We start from the raw sequence: 25,127 nt of genomic DNA on the forward strand, positions 1-25,127 counted from the left end.
TCAATGAACCTCCCCTTTAAGAACTGGAAAGAGCAATGATCACTTGCAATTATACTGCACCTAATATTGCTTAGTGCTTTGAGTCTAATGCCACTGAGCTAGGCCATTAGCGCTTGATTTAGCACTCCAATCCTTTCTTTGATGAAGGAGACCTTGCGTGCAGCGTGATTCATTAGCGCCTGGTGCTAAATCTCCAACTTTTCCAAAGTTACCACCCATTCCTAGTCTATAATGAATTTCTTCCCCCCCCGATCTACAAGTCGTCATCATCACAGGCAGTCCCTCGGAGTCGAGATGACTTGCTTCCACTCTAAAAGTGAGTTCTCAGCTGGCTGTACAGTCCAGTACGGGAATTACAGTCTCTGTCGCAGGTGGGACAGACAGTGGTTGAAGGAAAGGATGGATGGGGCGTCTTGGGTTGCCGCACGCTCCTTCTGCTGTCTACTCTTGGTTACTGTTTGTTCTTGGTGATAGGACACGAGGTGCTCAGTGCCCTCCCGGATGCTCTTCCTCTACTTTGGGCGGGCGTGGGCCAGGGGTTCCCAGGTGCCGGTGGGGATGTTGCACTTTGTCAAGGAGGCTTTGAGGGTGCAGTGTTTCCTCTGCCCACCTGGGGATCACATGCCGTGTCGAAGCTCCAAGTAGAGTGCTTGCTTTGGGAGTCTCGTGTCGGGCGTGCAGACAATGTGGCCCACCCAACGGAGCTGATCTACAAGTAAGAATTATTGACTCACTCACTGCTCCTCAGTTCCCATAGTTGCCGGTGATGCGCATAGATGTAGAAGAAGCTCTGCATTTATATAGCACCGTAAGACTTCTCCGCGGTTATTTCATTGACCAGGAAGGCAAAGGAAGTATTATTTTCCTCAAATGATTTCAACCCTGCCGTTGTCCACATCATAACAGCACTCAATGGGGCAGATTATTACTTTGTGCGATCGAGTAAAACATGCGATAGCGAGTCGGAAGCCCGTTTTACATCTCTCCCTCTAAATAAATGCAAGTCTTTCTTTTACTCAACCAATGGAATACGATCGAGATCTTCGCTGCCAGGTTGGCCACAACCCGTTAATGAATTTGTCATTCACAAGTTTTTCAATCGCTTCACTAATGGAGCTATTGATTGCATTCCCACCGCTGCCCATCGCGTATTCTCCATGTGTGCTCACAGATGCGACATCTGCATGAAGAATGGATTTCTAATAGTGATTTATTCCCAAGTTGCAGGCTTTGGAAAAGGAAGGGAAAAAAATCTGAAACAAGTGCTTGAAATGCACTATTCGAAGTGAAAGAGCGGTGTTTGTGAATGGGAGACTGGTGTTCCTGTTATGTGGTTTTCATTAGTGCCAAAGAGGTCACCCATCATCATACTGATGAGCAAGTGCTCTACTCGGAACTCCTTCACGGCAAACGAGCCAAAGGTGGGGCAGAGGAAACGATACAAGGACGCCCGCAAAGCCTCTCTGATAAAGTGCGACATCCCCACTGACACCTGGGAGTCCCTGGCCAAAGACCGCCCTAAATGGAGGGCGCTGAGCACCTCGAGTCTCGTCGCCGACAGCATGCAGAAATCAAGCAGTCCCACGGAATCGAGGAAGACCTGCTTCCACTCTTAAAATGAGTCCTTAGGTGGCTGAATAGTCCAATGCGAGAGCCACAGGTGGGACAGATAGTCGTTGCGGAAAAGGGTGGGTGGGACTGGTTTGCCGCACGCTCTTTCCGCTGCCTGCGCTTTGGCCAGGGACTCCCAGGTGTCAGTGGGGATGTCGCACTTTATCAGAGAGGCTTTGCGGGCGTCCTTGTATCGTTTCCTCTGCCCCACCTTTGGCTCGTTTGCCGTGAAGGAGTTCCGAGTAGAGCGCTTGCTCATCAGTCTGTTGTTAACTCCTGTGAAACGATCAGACACCCTTGAGGAAATAAAATCCATGGAGTGCCGACTTCCTCTCGGTATCCTCAGGCAGCACGTTGATTCAGAACAGTTGTATGTTGGAAATGGCTTTGACTGCTCTGCTGGGCTGCATGGAGATCGTTTGTCTGAGATCTAGGGCTCGATTTTGCGAGCTTAGCGCTGCTGGCATACAGCTCCGTGTGATGGGAACACATGCTGGGAAATCTCGCCTGGAGGACACCACGTCCCACATGATTGTCCATCTGCTAATGGGTAGAAAACCGTGAAGGGCAGGTTTCCTGTTGTGCACTGCAATCTGCTTCATCTTAGGCAGTCCCTCGAATCGAGGATGACTTTACACTGCAACCACGTTGCTGTTTGTGGGAGCTTGCTGTGCATGAAATTGGCTGCCACGTTTCCTACATTACAACAGTGACTACACTGCAAAGGAAAAAGTACTTTCTTGTCTGTAAAGTGCTGAGGTCATGAAAGGTGCTGTATAAATACAAGTCTTTTTTTTACAATCTTATGCAGCTCTGCTTTTATAGGAACAGGAATGGGCCAAATAGCTCACTCCAGCTCCTATTTCTTATGTTTCTTATTGCTCAGTCCCCTGAGCCTAGTCTACCACTCAGTTTGTTCTTGGCTGATCTGTATCTCAACTCCATCTACCCACCTTGGTTCCATAACCCTTAATACCCTTACCTAACGGAAGTCTATAAATCTCAGTTTTGAATTTTTCAATTGACCCTCAGCCTCAAAAACTTTTTGAGGGGAAAGTTGCAGAGTTCCACTAACCTTTGTGTGAAGAAGGGCCTCCTGACATCACCCCTGAACGGCCGAGCTCTAATTTTAAGGTTATGCCCCCCTTGTTCTGGGTTCCCCCACCAGAGGAAGTAGTTTATTTCCGGCTACCCCTATCAACTCCATTAATCAACTTCAAAACTAATTTGACTTTGGGAATAAGGGCTGCTGTTGTTTCCAGTCAAAGGTGTTATTGGCGCCAGAAAACCTAAGAACAAGTCCCTGAGACAAACGATTGGATAATTGAATCTGAGCCTCCTTGCCATGATTTGCCAATGCCATAGAAACAGCGTCAATTGTACTGAATTGCACCTCGAAATATAAAGCAAGCAAATGTATTGAACGGAACTGCCGTCAGCATCCAAATGTACGGAACTGCTTTCCAATGTACCGTGCAAATTTTTATATGAATAAAGTATATTTTGACATTTTTTTGAAAATTTCCGTTTTGAAGACGAGTCTCATAAGAACATAAGAATTAGGAGCAGGAGCAGGCCATTCGGCCCCTCGAGCCTGCTCCGCCATTTAATAAAATCATGGCTGATCTTCTACCTCAACTCCACTTTCCCGCCCGATCCCCATATCCCTCAGTGTCCAAAAATCTATAAACCTCAGCCTTAAGTATACTCAACAATTCATAAGAACTTAAGAAATAGGAGCAGGAGTAGGCCATTGGACCCCTCGAGCCTGTACTGCCATTCAGTAAGATTTTAACTTAATTTATAATTATGATATATGTTATTTAATTTTGTTTAATTATAATCTATCTTTACTTTACTGATTTTACTATTGTATACTCCTTATTGTATTATTTACAATGTAATTTGAATTTTTTTTTTAGTTTTTCCGCCTGTGTCTATCAGTGTGCGCATTTTGGCGACCGCTTCTGACCCAAGCCTTTAATCTCTTTTTACACGTCCTTCTCCCGCTTTTTCTCTCTTTCCCTCAATGGTCAATATCTAACGTGTTGTAAAATTGTTCTGAAGCACCTTGGGACGTTTTACTACTTTAAAGGCACTATATAAATAAAAGTTATCATTATTATTATAAGATCATGGCTGATCTGATCTTGGTCTCAACTCTCCTTCCCTGCCTACTCCCCATAGCCCTTTATTCGCTTATCATTGAAAAATCTGTCTATTTCAACCTTAAATATATTCAATGGCCCAGCATCCACAGCTCTCTGGAGTAGTGAATTCCAAAGATTCACAACCCTCTGAGTGAAGAAGTTTCTCCTCATCTCAGTCCTAAATGACCCAACTCCTTCTCCTGAGACTGTGCCCTCTAGTTCTAGTCTCTCCAGCCAGGGGAAACAGCCTCTTAGCATCTACCCTGTTATGCCCGCTAAGAAAGTTACACGTTTCTATGAAATCGGCTCTCAATTTTCTAAACTCCAGAGAATATTGGCCCATATTACTCAATTTCTCCTCAGAGGATAACCCTCTCATCCCAGGAATCAATCTAGTGAACTTTCGTTGCACCGCCTCTAAGGTAAGTGTGATATATTCACAGAGCACAAGCACACACAGCTTTCTAACATGACAGGCAGCTCTCTCGGAAGCCCCCAGAACCCCCTGGCTCTGTTTATTATTAACTCTAGTAGTTTTTTTTTAAATTCGTAGCCAATCTTTCCAATTCTTTGTCAAATCACAAACGCCAGAGGTCACCTTGCACACATCAAGGATCACTCTGCGCCAATGCTCTTAGCCAAAAGGCCGAGAGCCACTGCACCGTTCCTGGAAGTACTGCAATACCAGGTTCGTGCCATGGAGGTGGATGGGTCAGGCCCCCCACACACCTCCGTGGAGGTGGATGGGTCAATCCACCCCACCCACCTTTAACTCTAGTAGTTGCAGTACACAATATGTCCACATCCACAGTGTGGAGCTACAAACATTACAAGTTCACAGACATTACAGTAAGTAAATCCTCCCTTGGGTAAGGAGACCAAAACTGTACAGGAGAGTCATTGCACCGTTTCCAACTCATTCTTTCCTAGTGCCTCAAAACTGTGGAACTCTTCGCCCTCTTTCTGCCTACAACCCACAGGCCTTTAAACTCCAATGTCAGTATCACCTAATCACTAATCACCTCAGCCTCCTTCATCTTTCCAACCTTGTTGTTCTCTTGCATTGTAAAAGTAAGCCTTGCATTTATATAGCGCCTTTCATGACCATTGGACGTCTCAAAGCACTCTACAGTCAATTAAGTACTTTTGGAGTGTAGTCACTGTTGCAATGTGGGAAACGTGGCCGCCAACCTGCAAGCTCCCACAAACAGCAATGTGGTAATGACCAGATAATCTGTTTTTTTTATTCTGTTGATTGAGGGATAAAATATATATTGGCTAGGACACCGGGGATAACTCCCCTGCTCTTCTTTGAAATAGTGCCATGGGATCTTTTACATTCACTTGAGAGGGCAGACGGGGCCTCGATTTAACGTCTCATCCAAAAGACAGCATACCTCCGACGGTGCAATGCTCCCTCAGCACTACACTGGGAGTATCAGCCTAGATTTGTGTGCCCAAGATCTCTGTAGTGGGACTTGAACCCACAACCTTCTGACTCAGACACAGGTGTGCTACTCGCTGAGCCATTGGGGGATTTCAAATTTCATTTGGGTTTTTCAATAATAATTTAAAAAAATAGAAATACAAGTAATCCCATCAGCAAGTCTAAGGCAAACTGCTAATCTTCGCATTTTCTTAAATTTTAATATTTAATAATGAACAAGCTGTCCTCTAGCCTCACATTGTATGACCCAGTGAATTTAGCTTTAAAAGCAAATTATCATAAACTTGTCTCTGCAGCGGCTTCACGTAAAGAGGTCACTGTATGTTGCAAGGGTAGTCGCTGTTATCCCTATCTGTTCTCTGGAAGAATTCCAATTGACCATGTTTAGTATTCATCGAAGGAATCGGTGGGACTCAACGATTCTCAATTTACCAGCCATGAGGGATCTGACTGTGGGGTCCCTCCAACTCGTGGGACTAATTCAATCTGAGGACCATTGCAGCGAACAGAGTAATCCTTTTGTAAATCATTGATTTTCTGTCTTTTTCTGTTCTTGTTACCTTTTGAACCCCTCAGATTCAGGGGATTATCCATAATCAAGCTGTTGTAACATGCCGTAGGGAAAGATTAACAAGCCACAGCTTGAGAAGCACTTCTCTAGAGTGTGTACATAGAGGTGGCATGTATTCTGGGATTTCCTGTGGCACTGTCACCTCTGGTTGTCTTAGAATGCGGCGATGTTCAGGGATAGTTACCTTAGACCATTTCTTATTCTCTTGCCTTTTCACCCGACAACATTTGTGTCTCGTCTTATAAATAAAGTAGAAGGACTCGCGTTCATGTAGGACGTCAAAAAGCATTTCACAATCAAGTAAGTATTTTTTGAAGTGTAGTCTCTGTTGTAATGTGAGGGGCAACTTGGCAGCCAATTTGCGCACAGCAGGATCCACAGACACTAACACAATAAATGGCCAGATCATCCATTTTTTTAGGTGCCGATTGAGAGATAATTGTTGGCCAGGACACCGGGGAATACCTGCTCTTCTTCGAAATAGCATCATCTCCATCTTTTACATCTACCTGAGAGAGCAGACGGGGCCTCGGTTTAACATCTCATCTGAAAGATGGCACCTCCGACAGTGCAGCGCTCCCTCAGTATTGCGCTGGAGTGTCAGCCTAGATAAGGTTTTAGAGGAGCCATTGTTTGCCCTGTACAGGTCTCCCATTCCAGTTTCCCTTCCCTATCCATAGCGAGATTGTGCCTTCTCATTGCACTTTAATTTGAGACAGTACAGTTCATATTGTGACATCACTCAGGATCACACTTGACTGTACAGACGGGAAATTGCTTGCTCCTGTCTGGTAAGACGGCCTTTGATGTCTGGGTTCTTCAACCTGACATGAGCAGCACGCAGAGGATGTCAAGTGACCACAGAGATAGAGACAGCCCTCCCTCCTCACACTGAAACAAACCCGACCTTTCAAAGCTGAGCTTTCAACTTTAGTTTTGTTGCTTGATATGGACTTTGCAAGAGGAAGCCAACATTCCCTAGACCCACACAAAGTGAAACTCAAACAGAGACTGTTGTCAAGATAAAAAATTATATTGATACAAATAAAACTCAAATGTCAAACATTTAGGATGTTATTTTTTTCGAGGACATTTCTACAAAATAATGGCCCTGAATTCGCGGCCACTACGGGGGTGGGTGGGGGGGGGGGTGGAATACGAGGTGCACACACGCCCTTAGGGGCCCCGCAAGTTCCGGTGTTAGGTATGCGAAGTGCGTGCGCCTAAACCCGGAACTTGCGATCGGTCAAGAATCCTCGACAGATCGCACACATCCAGAAGTAAAGGACCTCCGCGGGCGGAGAGGTGGGCTATTTGCCCAGCGAATGCCCGTGAAATTCTTACGACTGATAAAAGCAGGCACACGGCTTGCTTTTATCAGTCGTAAGACTTTAACAGGACAGAAAAAGACACTTTATCAATAATATAAACATCCTGTTAAATAGGATAAGTTTAATTTTAGAACCTTTAAAATATGTAAATGTATTTTTCAAAAAAGTATTTTTTTGTTTTAAATAATTAATTACATTCCATTTTGATGAATTTTAAATATGTGATGTTTTTTTAAATGTATTTGAAGTGCGTGTGTATTTGGGAGGTATTCCCATTCATACTTCTGGTGATTCGGAATACCCCTGCTTGGATTGGTTGGGCCGGCCCATGTGATCCCAGGGACAGGTGTGAAGCGCCTGTATCCCTGGATACATGGGCCTCTACGCAGGCCCACGTGGAGAGACCCAGGACTGCAAGTCTCCGGACCTCCCGGACCACCAGGTAGATTCGTAGAAATTTCAACAGGTCAGAGGCATCCGCCCGCGGGAAGCCTTCGACCACAATTTCTGGGCCAACAGCTTGTGCCATTACCAGGACAATCTTGCCGTTCGGCAAGAACTAACAGACCCACCTTCACGTGTACAACTTCAAATTTCAGACATTTTCTGATACGGAACAGTGTAATTAGTTTAATTATCCGAGTAGATAATTAGCCAGTCTGTTTGTTGATGTATAGCGTTCCCTCTCCAGGGAGCAATATGTGAACTAACAATGTTTGCATCAACTGCACACTGCACCCTCCCCTCTCCCTGGGTGAAACACTGACTGCAAGAGAACGGTTCTCCGCTGAGCTCAAAAGGCTTTGTTTTTAAGCATTGCTTGATTCTGTTTCTACCCAGCCGAACGAAATGTTGGTAATGGTTGCTGCTGGCTCAGGTCAGGCATTGGTTAGTGACTCTCCCATGGCGCCCCCATTGGGATTGCCCCTGCTATAATACAATGGGGAAGCCCTGTCAATACCTCATGAATGCGGTGGTATCTGTCATTTGCCTGGTCACTCAGGAGTTTGACACTGTGACCTGTGCCTTGACCTCTGCTCTCCCCCAGGGGAGCAAAGGTCTTTGGCTACATTTGAAAGTCAATCAATCATTGCTTTTTTGAAAAGGAGGTGTTGTGGTCAGAGGTGATACCATGGGTTAGACGGTCAAATTGGACTTCGTGCTGCCTCAAAATCTCAATATGAATCCCAATTAAGTTGGGTGTCGTGTTGCCACTCTGGTTGGACATATTCCTGGAGGTTACATCACTTGACCTCCAAAACGTCCATTGCCTTGATAGGGGAGCCTAGATAGAGTGGATGGGAAGGACATATTTTCCTCAACAGAGGTGTCAACACCAGGGGGCACAGATTAAAGTAATTGGTAGGAGGTTTAGAGGGGATTTGAGGATACATTTTGTCACCAGAGGGTAGTGTGGGTCTAGAACTCACTGCCTGAAAGTGTGGTGGATGCAGAAACCCTCACCACATTTAAAAAGTACTTGGATGTGCACTTGAAGTGCCGTAACCTGCAGGGCTACGGACCAAGAGCTGGAGAGTGGGATTAGGCTGGATAGTTCTTTATCGGCCGTGCGCACATGCTGGGCCGGAATGGCCTCCTTCCGCTCTGTAACTTTCTATGATTCTACGCCCGCCCACCCCAACGCTCCCGGCAATGGCCACCCGACATGCCCATCCTTGCGGCACCCGGCCTTCCCACGGCCAATCGGAAAGCGAACAGACTCGCGTTACCAGACTGCATGGTTCCTGACTGTCAGTCAAACGTCTTTTCCCCATCTCCAATATTTTTATAACAGAAGTGTTCAAAGAAAATGAGAATTTTTTTTTTTTAATGTCTTGTCTTCTCTCGGCTGAGTCGGCATATGCAGTCTAGCTGTACTCCGCCAACTTTGTACGGGATTGGCCAGGATACCGGGGATGACTCCCCTGCTCTTCTTCGAACTAGTGCCACCTGAGAGAGCAGACGGGGCCTCGGTTTAATGTCTCAATCGAAAGACAGCACCTCCGGCAGTGCAGCGCTCCCTCAGCACTGCACTGGGAGTGTCAGCCTAGATTTTTGTGCTCAAGTCTCTGGAGTGGGACTTGAACCCACAACCTACTGACTCAGAGGCATGGGTGCTACCAATGTTTTTTTTTAACTGTCAAACAGATTTATTAATCAGCGAATGGATAAGTGAACAACAGCAATGAGACACTGTAAATTTACAGTACAGGTTGAACCTCCCTTATCCAGAACCCGGCCTGTTCTGGACAAGGGATTTTTCCGGACGAGGGGAGGTCACGTTAAATTGGATGGTACAGGTACTGAGCAAGGGGATATCAGGGCTGGCTGGCTTGGGGCTGGGAGTGCGGCAGAGAGATTGTGTGGGGGGGGGCGGTGGATTGCGGGGTCAGGCCCACGATTGCGGGAGTCGGCAACGAGGAAGGACTTCAATTTGTTCACGTCGGAGTTCTGCGCATGCGTCACCCGATGGCCGGCAATGGTTTTGGACAAGGGAGGTTCAACGAGCCGTTCGAACATAGGAACAGGAGTAGGCTGTTCTGCATTCAATGACTGATCTGTGATCTAACTCCATATACCCACCTTTGACCCATATCCCTTAATATAAATATTGGCCCAGGACAATAGGGATAACTCCCCTGCCCTACTTTGAAATAGTGCCATGGGATCTTGTACCTCTACCTGAGAGAGCAGACAGGGCCCTTGGTTTAATGTCTCATCTGAAAGATGGCACCTCCGATAGTGCAGTATTCCCTCAGCATTGGAGTAACAGCCAAGTATTTTGTGCTCAAGACTCTGGAGGGGGACTTGAACCCACAACGTTGGGACTCGAAGGCGAGAGTGCTATCCACTGAGCTACAGCTGACACTGTGTCACTTGCAGCAGCATCCTGGAGATTCATCTTTGATTCCTGGACACCCCAGGACAATCCTGGAGGGTTGTCAACTCTCACCAGCACTCTAACTCAGGGGCACTGGGCTGCACATAGTCTACACAGCTAGTGCTTCTTGTATATATTATCAGTCAATGCACAATAGTATTGAGCTACGAGACAGGGTTTATTCATTACTTAGATAGGCATGGATAGATACTCACATATATATATATATATATATGGAAGATTCAACCTGCAAACATCGCGCCTCAGTTGTGGTGTAAATCCAGGCGGAGTGTTACTTTTAGCGCCTTGAAAATGCTTGTGCCTCCTGCCCTGAAATTCGTCAGAATCAGCTGACAGCGCGATAAATCAGCTGTTGCTCACCAGAGCTGAGGGGGGGGGGGCTGGGGGGTGGGGGCGATAACGAACGTTTGGTCGGTACATTTTGCGGGCCCATTGCGCATGCGCAGAACTCCGAGTCAGACCCCGGGAAAAGCCGAGTCTTAAAGGCACAGCATGGTAATGCTCCCATTAAACGTTTCAGAATCACTTGTTTCCAAGCTGCACTGTTATGTCTGTCTGCCGCTGCACACTGGGAGGCACACGCACCGTGCTGTGTGTAAACGTTGCACTGACTGTGACCTCCCAGGGAAGCGCTTCCTCACCCCTTTAAGTAGCCGGCAATTAACGACTCTGCAAGCCTGGACCCACTGGTTTTCCAGACGGTGTTATTGGCGGGCGCTCAATGAGGCGGCTGCACCGAATTTACCGACCGGGGCGCGAGCCCGGGCGTTGCACCGGGAATACGTCAGGATCGGAGCGATCGCCAGCAGCCGGGCGCTAGCGGTTTGCACCTCCTCCCCCCCCCCCCCCCCCCACCCGGTGAGCCTCTAATTAATTTCCCGTCGGGGCATTAAACGCTGCGTTCCTGGACAGTAACCTCTTACGCTCCGATTACCGCCCTCTCTGGCCGCTAACTGAGGCATTCGAAAGCCGAAAATCTAGCTCCCTGCTTTATAAAAAAAAGATGAACCGATTCGTTGACCATGCACAGTTCCAGATGTTCTGAACGACAATACATCCTCATCCTTCAGCCTCCCAGTGTTGCAGTAATGCAAAATCCCCGCAGTTTTTGCATTCATCACCTGTGCTGATGGATAATTAAACCGTCCACATGTAACGCAGCCCAAGTTTGAAACACAGTCGGCTGGATGTACTTGACTCAGTGAGAAAAGAGAGACAGTTTTATCGGGAAGCGACTGTTGTCATTTTTTTAGCCCCAGGTGCGATCTTGTGAATCTCTCAAGTTTTATTTATTTATTTGTGTGTGCCTTGTGTTTTTTTTTCTGCCTTCCAGCGAAATATATGGGCTGTTACCTTGACAGCACCAAGCAGAGAGCCTTACGGGGAACAGCATTCTTTGACTACAGGAAGATGACCGTGTTCCGTTGCCAGGACAACTGCGCTGAAAGGTAGACCCATCTATGAATTTGTTTTAGTCATGATCTTCCCAATAATAAGAACTGATAATAGCAGCTAAGGACATTTTGCAGTGGTTTGCCTCTTATAAGAACATAAGAACATAAGAGTTAGGAACAGGAGTAGTCCATCTAGCCCCTCGAGCCTGCTCCGCCATTCAACAAGATCATGGCTCTTCCTCCTCCTCCTCCACCAGTTCCGCGGGTGTTGGCAGGACTCGGTCGGGTTGATCGAGAGAAGCTATCTCGGGGGTTCGAGAACAAGGGCCCATTACCTTTAAAATTGGAGCGAGGCCATTCAGGGATTGATGGTAGGAAGCAATTTTTCACACAGAGTATAGTGGAAATTTGGAACTCCCTCCCCCCAACATGCTGCCGAGGTTGGGGTGGCAATGGAAAATGTTGAAACTGATATTGATAGATATTTGTTAGTTAAGGGTTAGAGAACCAAGGTGTAAAGATGAAGCTAAGAGCTCAACTGGGGCTGGATTGTCGGTTATAAGCTTTTTTGGGCGATAATAGAAACATAGAAACATAGAAAATAGGTGCAGGAGTAGGCCATTCGGCCCTTTGAGCCTGCACCACCAATCATTAAGATCATGGCTGATTATTCACCTCAGTACCCCTTGCCTGCTTTCTCTCCATACCCCTTGATCCCCTTGGCCAAAACAGGCGTAAGTGGCTGGGAAGACCCCCTTTTGAAAAGAAAAAGAAACTAAAAAAAAACTAACTAACTTACTTACACTGGCGCAAATTAAATGGGCAGAATTGCAACTAAAAAGATACACCAGAAAAATCAAGTTCCTCCAAAAAAAATAGAGCAACTCCTCGGGAAATTTGGGCCCCACAGTCCCCGAGTTTTAGTTTCCCCGATGAGTGGAAATATTCTCTCTGCATCCACCTTGTCGAGCCCCCTCATTATCTTCTAAGTTTCGATAAGATCACCTCTCATTCTTCTGAACTCCAATGCGTAGAGGCCCAACCTATTCAACCTATCTTCATAAGTCAACCCCCTCATCCCCGGAATCAACCGAGCGAACCTTTAAGTGCCATTGGATAGGTGGATGAAGGAAAAAAGGTTGAAGTCAATATGGGAACAAGGCAGGTAAATGAGATTAGAACCAGTTGTTCACAAGGAGGGTAACTGCCAACACAGACTGGTTGGGCACAATGACCTGTTTCTGTGTTGTAACTTCTATGTATTTCCATAGACATATATCTTATCTAAGAATAAGTCCTGTCCCAATGTTTAATATTATGCGCATTGACTTGATAATATATACATACAGAAAACACTAGGCTGGTCGACTATGTGCAGCCCAGTGCCCCTGAGTCAGAGCGCTGCTTGAGAGAGGACTGATCCAACACGGTGTGAAGGGGTAGAGGGGATGTGAGGGGCACATTTTAATGGGATCTTGCTGTGTGAACTGAGATCTCCCTGGTGTCTGGTAGCCCTGGCATGAGTAGGGGGCTGGGTAGTGTCGGTCTACTCAGCTTCTCACTTTGGTAATAACAGGGACAACCTCAAAATAAATAAAAGGAACAGAGTTTCTCCCCAGAGAATAATGATTCCGGATTTTTTTTTTACATCAAATTCTGAGCAATAATGTGCATGTATTGGGTTTACATTTCATTCCAAATGTTGGGCTGTGCACCTATTCAGGGATTCAAACTCTGATGATCATGTTCCTCACGTGGGAACACCTCGCAAATCATGTGACCAGTGCACACATTGACTACCAGACGTGTACTATCTTCCTGCAGCTCACACCTGCCTCTCCCTCATTCCATAATAACAGCAAATTGCAGAGTTCAGAATGTGGAGAACGTGTGACTCTTCAGTCCTATTATATAAAGCCCGTAATGGATTGGCGACACGGCCCATTAACTTTCTATCAGACTGTAATAACTGCTGTGTACAAATTATACACAGATTGATTGACAGCTCAGTGCCACGGTGCAGTGGTTGCCAGTACGGATGAGCGCCAAGCCCAATTGCAAGTCTCCGATGTCCCGAAGGCCGACAATTCCAAGATTCCTCTCAGAAATGTTTTTTAAGTGGCCAAATATGAAAGAAAAGAAAGAAAGACGTGGATTTATATAGCGCACAAGGAATAATGGGTTATGGGGAGCGGGCAGGGAAGTGAACCTGAGTCCAAGACCAGATCAGCCATGATCTTATTGAATGGCGGAAGGAGCAGGCTCGAGGGGCCAATTAACCGACTCCTGCTCCTATTTCTTATGTTCTTTCACGACCACCGATACCATCTCAACACGCTTTACAGCCAGTGAAGGACATTTTGGAGTGTAGTCACTGTTGTAATGTAGGAAACACGGCAGCCAACTTGCGCACAGCAAGCTCCCACATACAGCAATGTGATAATGACCAGATAATCTTTTTTTGTTGTGTTGATTGAGGGATAAATATTAGCCAGGACACTGGGGAATAACTCCACTGCTCTTCTTCAAAGTAGTGCCCTGGGATTTTTTACGTCCACCTGATAGAGCAGACAGGGCCTTGGTTTGACGTCTCATCTGAAAAGTGGTTGTGACAGGCACTAAATAAGTATTTCTTTCCTGTCAACCATCTCTCTTGTTTACCTCCCCAGGGGGTATCAGTATGCAGGCCTGGAGTTTGGAGCCGAATGTTACTGTGGGCACAAGATACAGGCACAGAACACCAGCGACTCTGAGTGCAGCATGGAGTGCAAGGGCGAGAAGACCAACACCTGCGGCGGGCCCAATCGTCTGTCCGTCTACCGTCTGGAGCTCACCCGCGAATCCGCCCGACGCTGTAAGCATAGCCGCGGCTGATCAGCACGGGCACTGCATGGCACGCAACAGCCAGAATCCGCTACTGCCTCATCCTTCCTCTCTATAGTGTCGCATTGTGACACATTTTGATGGTGCCAATACTCTGCTCAATGGAAGAAACATTTGCAGGGCTGCACGTCAGGGGCAGGGGGGAGTGGAGACTAATTGGATCGCTCTTTCGAAGAGCCGGCACGATGGGGCAGTGGCCTCCTTCTGTGCTACGTGATGCTAGCAAAACCCAGAACAAATCACGCTTTAAAGGAGAGCATCACTCCTGATTTGTACTTGATCCAAAACATACCTGACACACAATGTGTTCAGACCGGAGTTATCTCCTTGACTAATATCAAACCCAACCCAAACACCAGAGAGTAAAGCCAAGCACTATTCTTACTTTATCTAAAGTTGCCGTAGGGTCGAACACTCCTGTAATCATTCAAGTATTGAATCCCTCAGAATCTCAAGTGCCAGGAGTGGGGATGGATTAAGGACCTGGTGGGCCTGGGGCAAACCGATCCAAATGGACCAATGGTTATCTTTGTTCATTACATTCCGTGTATGATTATGATTTTGAGTATGAAAACATAGGCGGTATATTCAACAATGACAGCATATATTCTGTATCAGGTAGGTATATATTCTGGTTCTGGTAACATTGCAATACTAGATTCCTAGACATATATGCAAATTTCTCTCAATAACTTGTGAAATTAAGCAGGCTAGTACATATTCTGTTCTGTTGGTACATTAGTGTATATAGGTCCTTCTGTATGAAGGTATATTAGTTTATATAGGTACCTCTGTATATAGGTATATTAGTGTATATAGGTACTTCTGTATATTGGTACATTAGTGTATATAGGTATAAACAAGTGAATCGAGCCTGTATAAGCAAGTATAGATCCTGTAGATACTTTACAAGATAACATTGCGAGACTTCCTATATGCGAATTTCTCAATGATGTCTCCTGTTTCAATAGCAGCCAACAAGTCATGCTCAATACACAGAAGTGAAAGGGCATTCAGTCGGATTTGGCCCATCATTGACCGAACTTGATTTTTCGCTCTCTTGAGCACATAACACGATTGTTCTCCGCGACGGTTCGTAATGTGCACATTAGGCCAAGAAACAATATTCTCCTTGGTCGTGTTTTTCCTCTCTCATTGTCTATTCTATTCATTCTATTTGGGAGGCCTTATATTTGTTTTCCTACATTTATTTGGTAGGCCTGTGTTCTTGGTGGGCCTGAGGCTGTAACCCAACCCGCCCCACGGTTAATCCACCCCTGGGTTAATCCAGCCTGCGTTAATGCACCCTGGGTTAATCCAGCCTGGGTTAATCCAGCCTGGGTTAATCCGCCCCCTGGGTTAATCCACCCTGGGTTAATCCACCCCTCGGTTAATCCAGCCTGGGTTAATGCACCCCCGGGTTAATGCATCCCTGGGTTAATGCATCCCTGGGTTAATCCGCCCCTGTGTTAATCCACCCCTGGGTTAATCCACCCTGGGTTAATCCACCCTGGGTTAATGCACCCCCGGGTTAATGCATCCCTGGGTTAATCCACCCCTGGGTTAATCCGCCCCTGGGTTAATCCACCCCGGGGTTAATCCGCCCCTGGGTTAATCCGCCCCTGGGTTAATCAACCCTGGGTTAATCCGCCCCTGGGTTAATCCACCCCGGGGTTAATCCACCCTGGGTTAATCCGCCCCGGGTTAATCCGCCCCACGGTAATCCACCCCGGGGTTAATCCACCCTGGGTTAATCCGCCCCTGGGTTAATCCGCCCCTGGGTTGATCCGCCCCTGGGTTAATCCGCCCCTGGGGTAATCCGCCCTGGGTTAATCCGCCCTGGGTTAATGCACCCCCGGGTTAATGCGCCCCTGAGTTAATCCGCCCCGGGGTTAATCCGCCCCTGGGTTAATCCACCCTGGGTTAATGCACCCCCGGGTTAATGCGCCCCTGGGTTAATCCGTCCCTGGGTTAATCCGTCCCTGGGTGAATCCACCCTGGGTTAATCCACCCCACGGTTAATCCACCCCTGGGTTAATGCACACCCGGGTTAATGCGCCCCTGGGTTAATCCGTCCCTGGGTTAATCCGTCCCTGGGTGAATCCACCCTGGGTTAATCCACCCCACGGTTAATCCACCCCTGGGTTAATCCGCCCCTGGGTTAATCCACCCTGTGTTAATCCACCCTGGGTTAAACCACCCCCGGGTTAATCAGCCCGAGGGTTAATCCGCCCCTGGGTTAATCCGCCCTGGGTTAATCCACCCCTGGGTTAATCCACCCTGGGTTAATGCATCCCTGGGTTAATCCACCCTGGGTTAATGCACCCCTGGGTTAATCCGCCCCGGGGTTAATGCGCCCCTGGGTTAATCCGCCCCTGGGTTAATCCGCCCCTGGGTTGATCCGCCCCTGGGTTAATCCGCCCCTGGGTTAATCCGCCCCTGGGTTAATCCGCCCTGGGTTAATGCACCCCTGGGTTAATGCGCCCCTGAGTTAATCCACCCCTGGGTTAATGCACTCCTGGGTTAATGCACCCCTGGGTTAATGCACTCCTGGGTTAATATACCCCTGGGTTAATGTACCCCTGGGCTAATCCGCCCCTGGGTTAATCCGCCCCTGGGTTAATCCGCCCCTGGGTTGATCCGCCCCTGGGTTAATCCGCCCCTGGGCTAATCCGCCACTGGGTTAATCCGCCCTGGGTTAATGCACCCCCGGGTTAATGCGCCCCTGAGTTAATCCACCCCAGGGTTAATCCGCCCCTGGGTTAATCCATCCCTGGGTTAATCCATCCTGGGTTAATGCACCCTCGGGTTAATGCGCCCCTGGGTTAATCCGTCCCTGGGTTAATCCGTCCCTGGGTGAATCCACCCTGGGTTAATCCACTCCACGGTTAATCCACCCCTGGGTTAATCCGCCCCTGGGTTAATCCGCCCCTGGGTTAATCCACCCTGTGTTAATCCACCCTGGGTTAATCCACCCCCGGGTTAATCCGCCCGAGGGTTAATCCGCCCCTGGGTTAATCCGCCCTGGGTTAATCCACCCCTGGGTTAATCCACCCTGGGTTAATCCACCCCTGGGTTAATCCACCCTGGGTTAATGCACCCCTGGGTTAATCCACCCTGGGTTAATGCACCCCTGGGTTAATCCGCCCCGGGGTTAATGCGCCCCTGGGTTAATCCGCCCCTGGGTTAATCCGCCCCTGGGTTAATCCACCCTGGGTTAATGCACCCTGGGTTAATGCACCCCTGGGTTAATCCACCCTGGGTTAATGCACCCCTGGGTTAATGCGCCCCTGGGTTAATCCGCCCCGGGGTTAATGCGCCTCTGGGTTAATGCACCCCTGGGTTAATGCACTCCTGGGTTAATGAACCCCTGGGTTAATGCACTCCTGGGTTAATATACCCCTGGGTTAATGCACCCCTGGGCTAACCCGCCCCTGGGTTAATGCACACCTGGGTTAATCCACCCCTGGGTTAATGCATCCCCGGGTTAATGCACCCCTGGGTTAATCCATCCCTGGGTTAATGCACTTCTGGGTTAATGCATCCCTGGGTTAATGCACCTCTGGGTTAATGCACCCCTGGGTTAATCCACCCCTGGGTTAATGCACCCCTGGGTTAATGCATCCCTGGGTTAATGCACCCCTGGGTTAATCCATCCCTGGGTTAATGCACTTCTGGGTTAATGCATCCCTGGGTTAATGCACCTCTGGGTTAATGCACCCCTGGGTTAATGCACCTCTGGGCTAATCCACCCCTGGGTTAATGCACCCCTGGGTTAATGCACCCCTGGGTTAATGCACCCTAGGGTTAATCCACCCCTGGGTTAATCTACCCCTGGGTTAATGCACCCCTGTGCTAATGCACCCCAGGGTTAATCCATCCCTGGGTTAATCCACCCCTGGGTTGAGGGCGGTGGGGATGTTGCAGTGGTGGGAAATGGTCCCTTTAAGATAGCCTCTTGGGCATCCCATTAAAGGGGCCACGTGGCCCCATAAAAATTGCCGGGAATATTTATGGCGGGCGGGTGGGAGGCAGGAGGGGAGACTGATAAAGTGCAGGTTTTGCGGCCTCCACTACTGCCAGTGGAAGCTGCTGTGGCTGTTTGAATTATTCAGCCTGCTGGCGTCATTAGTACCATGGCCCTCACAGCTAGATCAGAGCTCAGACAGATTGATAAATGAGCCTGCTGTCAGACAGAGAGAAGGAGGGAGGGCTGGCGAAGCTGCTCAGTCAGGCAAGATAAGAACAAGTTTGATCAACAGGAGCGACTTGTATTTATATCGCGCCATTAATGTAGAAAAGCGTCCCCAGGCGCTTCACAGGAGCGCTATCAAACAAAATTTGGCACCGAACCACATCAGGAGATGTTAGGGTAGGTGACGAAAAGCTTGGTCAAAAAGGTAGGTTTTAAGGAGCGTCTTAAAGGAGGAGAGAGAGGCGGAGAGGTTTAGGGAGGGAATTCCAGAGCTTGGGGCCCAGGCAGCTGAAGGCACGGCCGCCAATGGTGGAGCGATGAAAATCGGCGATGTTTGAGGCCAGAATTGGAGGAGCGCAGAGATCTCGGAGGGTTGTGGGGCTGGAGGAGGTGGTTGTTGTCGGAAAGTACACGGAAGATCTGTCAGAATTTTAACATTATTGGGTGACGACTCTCTCACCAGGATCTCGGAGTTGTGGGCTCCGTATTACCTCCCGGGTGGTGAACCGGGCAAAACGAGCGGCTTGCCCTATCGAGGGAGGCCATTGGCATGTCACTTGCCGAATTCCCCATAACAAACACAGGGCAAGAGGTCAGTGGGGAACCGGATGCCCGAATGTTAAAATCGGGCGGCAGGAGGTCACCTTCCCCCCCCGCCCCCCCCCCGAGGACCCGAGGGGCAAGGGGCCCCTGGCACAAGGTAAGTGCTCTGGGAGGGACATCCTAGGGCAAGAGAGAGGGCCGAAGGTTCCGTGTTGGGCCCGGAGCAGCCGTTGGCCTTGAACATAGAGCACAATTCCTGTGGGCGTCACACTTTAGCCGTCCCACTTTGGGTGTCGCACTTTTAACGTATCCTTTTGCCTCACCTTCAGCAATGCCACGGTGTCCTCATAAAACCCTCCGGCCTTATAGGGCTAACCTCCCTATCGGCTGGTATAATGAGAGTTACGCCCATGTTCACATCGCGGCCTGTTAATCAGCCTGCAATTCTTTCCATTACTTCTCACCATCCTTCGAGGGAAGAGTGTAACGATACGGCAACAGCATCTCATTGCTGCTTGCGGGAGCTTGCTGTGTGCAAATTGGCTGTCCCCCTTTTCCCTACGTTACGACACTGACTCCACTCCAAAAGTACTTCTTTGGCTGTGAAGCGCTTTGGGAGGTCATGACGGTGCTATATAAATGCAAGTTCTTCTTATTATTTTTGTGCAAAAATGTTCGCTCTGTCGAGTTTGCTTTGCCTCACATTTCTCCCGCGGGCGCTGGGATACTGATACGCACTTGAGAACAGAGGTTCTGAGTACAAGAGGCCATTCTCAATGAGTGGGCCGTGACAGTGAGTGTTGCCAAGAACATTAGAATATAAGAAATAGGAGCAGGAGTAGGCCACCTGGCCCCTCGAGCCTACTCCACCATTCAATAAGATCATGGCTGATCTGATCATGGACTCAGCTCCACTTCCCCGCCCGCTCCCCATAACCCTTTATTCCCTTATTGCTCAAAAATCTGTCCATCTCCACCTTGAATATATTCAATGACCCAGCCTCCACAGCTCTCTGAGGCAGAGAATTCCACAGATTTACAACCCTCTGAGAGAAGAAATTTCTCCTCGTCTCAGTTTTAAATGGGCCCCTTATTCTGAGACTATACCCCTTTGATCATGGGCAGTCTCACAACTGAACCAGATCCTGTATCAGCATGCTGGTTATATACACATACTGCTCAGCAGGTGTTTGGGATAATGATCAGAATGACAACAAGAGCTTGCATTTATATCGCGTCTTTATACATCCCAGGAGCGTTATCAAACAAAATTCGACACCGAGCCACAATAAGGAAATATTAGGACAAATGACCAAAAGCTTGGAGAAAGATATAGGTTTTAAGGAGGGGAGAGAGTTCAAGAGGCAGAGAGGTTTAGGGAGTGAAATACAGAACTTAGGACCCGGGCAGCCGAAAGCACGGCCACCAGTGGTGAAGCAATTAAAATTGCAGATACGCAAGAGGCCAGAATTGGATGAGCGAGGAAATCTCCAAGGCTTGTGGAGCTGAAGGACATTACAGAGATAGGGAGGGGCGAGGGCCATGTAGGGATTTGTAAACAAGGATGAAAATGTTGAAATCGAGGCGTTGCTTAACCGGGAGCCAATGTAGGTCAGCGAGCACAGGGGGGTGATGGGTGAGCGGGACTTGGTGCGAGTTAGGACACGGGCAGCCGAGTTTTAGATGAGCCCAAGTTTATAAGAACATAAGAAATAGGAGCAGGAGTAGGCCATACGGCCCCTCGAGCCTGCTCCGCCATTCAATAAGATCATGGCTGATCTGATCATGGACTCAGCTCCACTTCCCTGCCCGCTCCCCATAACCCCTTATTCCCTTATCCATTAAGAAACTGTCTATTTCTGTCTTAAATTTATTCGATATCCCAGCTTCCACAGCTCTCTGAGGCAGCAAATTCCACAGATTTACAACCCTCTGAGAGAAGAAATTTCTCCTCATCTCTGTTTTAAATGGGCGGCCCCTTATTCTAAGATCGTGCCCTCGAGTTCTAGTCTCCCCCATCAGTGGAAACATCCTCTCTGCATCCACCTTGTCAAGCCCCCTCATAATCTTACACGTTTCGATAAGATCACCTCTCATTCTTCTGAATTCCAATGAGTAGAGGCCCAGCCTACTCAACCTTTTCTCATAAGTCAAACCCTCATCCCGGGAATCAACCTAGTGAACCTTCTCTGAACTGCCTCCAAAGCAAGTATATCCTTTCGTAAATATGGAAACCAAAACTGCACGCAGTATTCCAGGTGTGGCCTCACCAATACCTTATATAGCTGTAGCAAGACTTCCCTGCTTTTATACTCCATCCCCTTTTTGGCCTTTCTGATCACTTGCTGTACCTGCATACTATCCTTTTGTGTATCATGCACAAGTACCCCCAGGTCCCACTGTACTGCGGCACTTTGCAATCTTTCTCCATTTAAATAATAACTTGCTCTTTGATTTTTTTCTGCAAAAGTGCATGCCCTCACACTTTCCGACATTATACTCCATCTGCTAAATTTTTGCCCACTCACTTAGCCTGTCTGTGTCCTTTTGCATATTTTTTGTGTCCTCCTCACACATTGCTTTTCCTCCCATCTTTGTATCATCAGCAAACTTGGCTACGTTACACTCAGCCCCTTCTTCCAAGTCGTTAATATAAATTGTAAATAGTTGGGTTCCCAGCACTGATCCCTGCGGCATCCCACTAGTTACTGTTTGCCAACCAGATAATGAACCATTTATCCCAACTCTCTGTTCTCTGTTAGTTAACCAATCCTATATCCATGCTAATATATTACCCCCAACCCCGTGAACTTTTATCTTATGCAGTAACCTTTATGCAGGGTAGATGATGGGAGGCTGGCCAGGAGCGCACTGGATTGGTTCAAGTCGAGAGGTAACAATGGCAAGGAACCATGGCTGGTTTTTCACCTGTTGCTATATGGTGGGTGTAGTCTACAATGGCAGGGCAGCCCTGGCTGAAAACAGCGAATTCAGCACAGGCCAGGTATCGAACCTGGAACCATCTTGATCCATCGGGCTCAGTACCACATCAGGCCGTCTTTTAGCCATTAATTGTGGGTTTTGGATAATATATTTGCTTCATGGGTTCTTTGGTGAAGAATTCATAGCAACACATTGCTGTTAAGAGCTAGCTGGTTTATTAGCAATGGTTTAACAATCACACTACACATTACCAGTTCATCCACCAGGCTCACAACCACCTGCCTCATTGTGGACCCAACTGGCTGGGGTTTTATTGAGTCTTGTGAACATCACGTGACTGGCTAAGCCATTCCCAACTTAACAGCTCAACCAACCTGTGAGCACCCTCACAGGTGTCAACATTGCAGATACCTTCAGCACAGCGGGCAATTGATATTTCTTCTCAAATAAACCCCCAATCCTCAGCAATGTGTGTGGTGAGCCATTGTCAACAGGTGCACTGATGAGATTAACAGGCTTAAATGTGGTGAAACATGACAGTAATGTCAGGAATTAATTATTCACCAATTACCCGCTGTTCCGCCCAACATCTTATTATGAGGAAGATTCACTTCTGCTGTCACGTCTCCAGGTGCAGTGCTACCCCGTAGCTGATCTGAGCCCTGTGTAGCTCCATAGAAGAGGAAGAGCCTGCGTCTCTCGGCTCTCTGCATAAAGAGGCAGGAGACTAACAATAATTCCATTGCAAAAAATTGCCCATTAGCATTCTATCGAGCCTCAGATTGCAGTGCGGTTACACTTGAGTGTTTGTTTCCTGGGTTGGAATCTACGGGGGAGAATTTTAATTTGGAGGCGGTCGGGAGTGGCGGAAATTGCCCCTTTGCGCAGGGCAAGTAAGCGCTGCCTGCTGGCGCTAATGGGTTAGCGCGCGAGCACGGCGTCCCCATCCACCCAGGCGGAATTGCCCCCGGGGCGATTAGCGCACCAGCGCGCCGACGACGTCATCACTGTGCGCGCCGACCCCTTTGCGCCCATCGGGGCAAAATGCCCCCGGAGACACGGAGCCGGCGAGGGGCGATGCCATCGACTGCTTCTTGGGGCAGGAAGCTGGGGCGCCCCCCCCAGGCCGCCGTTAAAGGGGAGATGGCGGTGCGGCGGCCGCCATCTTTCTTCTGTCGGCCGACTTTCGAGTCGTTCAGTCAATGGCGGCCGCTGGTTTGGTCGGGTCACCGACAGGCAGCCCAGCACACCCAACCCCCCCCCAACCTCTCGGGTGCCAGGCCACTGGCATGGACGACACTCTCCCTGGTGACCCAGTGTGCACCACTAAAGAGGTTGCAAAGTGCGCAGCGGCCCGCCCCTTTAATAGACCACAAATGGGCTCAGCCTCATGCCCGGCAAACGGCGCGTAAGCGCTGAGCTACTGCGGGCAAAACGTTTTGTTCATCAAAGAGTTCAAATCCGCCACGGCGCAAAAAAAAAAGTCACTTTTAGCGAAATGACTGCCCCCAGCGGGGTGACTTCGGCTCCTGGGTTTCTCTCAGGCCCTGACGAGTTTAATGGCAAGGCTTGATTAGCTTTTTGATTCTCTGTTTCCTGCCCGTAGCCAGCCAGATAGTTAGAGGGGAGCTCGCGGGGCGGTGGGGGGCGGTGGGGGGGTGTCAGATCGCCAGAGCCTTGCTACAGTATTTCAAATGCCGGCCCGCTGGAGTTGGCTGCCCCCCGCCTCCCCCCTCCCCACCCCCACACCCTGGCCTCTCCTCCCCCACCCCCCCTTCCCAAACCAGAAGTGGGTGAGTTGTATTGTGTTCCTAACACAGATGAGGCCGCACACAGGGAGGTTAAAGTAACAGTGACCTCAGTCTTTAATAAGACACTCCAGAGTGAGGAACAGGCCTTAGGGGCCGGCTTATATACAGTGCTCCCAAGTACTGCTGGGATCCCATGGGACTTCAGGGGATGAGCTCCCTGGTGGCGGAACATGGGAGTGCAGATACACAACATCACTCCCCCCCCCCAAAGTAAAAGTGAAAACTATTTACAAGGTGAGGCGGTCGGGAGCCTTTCTTTCCCTGCTGGACCACCTCGGTACAAATGTCTGTTCTGGTGTGTTGGCTGTGCCCTCGCTGGGCTGGCGTGTTGTTGGCCCTGCAGGGCTGCTGGGTGAGCCTGGCCTTGCTGGGCTGTTGGGCATGATGGGTTTGATTTCCTGGTCCGGCGTGGTGTCGTTGATCCTTTGGATGTGTGTTGTGGGCTCGAAAAAGGTGGTGTCTGCTGTGGGTTGTTCAGGGCAGTCTGTGAACCGCAGCCTCGTTTGGTCCAGGTGCTTTCTGCAAATTTGTCCATTATCTAGTTTGACTACATACACCCTATTCCCTTCTTTAGCTATCACTGTGCCCGCGATCCACTTGGGACCATGTCCATAGTTTAGCTCATACACAGGTCATTTAGATCAATTTCCCGTGACACAGTGGCGCGACCATCGTTTACATTTTGTTGCTGCCACCTGCTCTCTACCTGATCATGCAGGTTGGGATGAACCAGCGAGAGTCTGGTTTTAAGTGTCCTTTTCATGAGTAACTCAGCCAGGGGCATCCCCGTGAGTGAGTGGGGTCTCATGCGGTAGCTGAGCAGTACTCGGGACAGGCGGGTTTGGAGTGAGCCTTCTAAGACTCGTTTAAGGTTCTGTTTGATGGTTTGTACTGCCCGCTCTGCCTGCCCATTGGAGGCTGGTTTAAACGGGGCCGAGGTGACATGTTTGATCCCACTGCGGGTTATGAATTCTTTAAACTCGGCACTGGTGAAACATGGCCCGTTGTCACTGACCAGTATGTCAGGCAGGCCGTGGGTGGCAAACATGTCCCTCAGGCTTTCAATGGTGGCGGTGGCGGTGCTTCCCGACATTATTTCACATTCAATCCATTTTGAAAAAGCATCCACCGCCACCAGGAACATTTTACCGAGAAACGGACCCACATAGTCGACATGGATCCTCGACCATGGTCTGGAGGGCCAGGACCACAAACTTAGTGGTGCCTGTCTGGGCACGTTGCTCAACTGAGCACATACGTTGCATTGCCGTACACAGGACTCTAAGTCAGAGTCGATACCGGCCACCACACGTGGGATCTGGCTATCGCTTTCATCATCACTATAC

At 48.7% G+C, this 25,127-nt stretch overlaps 1 protein-coding gene across 1 annotated transcript in view; it reads left to right on the forward strand.

Annotated features, from left to right (window-relative positions):
* Positions 1-25,127, forward strand: part of wscd2 (WSC domain containing 2) — a 370,410-nt gene that overhangs the window by 186,295 nt on the left and 158,988 nt on the right. Inside the window, exons 2-3 of the mRNA XM_070888043.1 lie at positions 11,346-11,460; positions 14,076-14,260. Coding sequence (XP_070744144.1) covers positions 11,346-11,460; positions 14,076-14,260 — 300 coding nt within the window. The remainder of the gene's footprint in view (positions 1-11,345; positions 11,461-14,075; positions 14,261-25,127) is intronic.

Source organism: Pristiophorus japonicus, chromosome 8 (assembly GCF_044704955.1).
Source record: "Pristiophorus japonicus isolate sPriJap1 chromosome 8, sPriJap1.hap1, whole genome shotgun sequence".
NCBI classification, from domain to species: Eukaryota; Metazoa; Chordata; class Chondrichthyes; family Pristiophoridae; genus Pristiophorus; species Pristiophorus japonicus.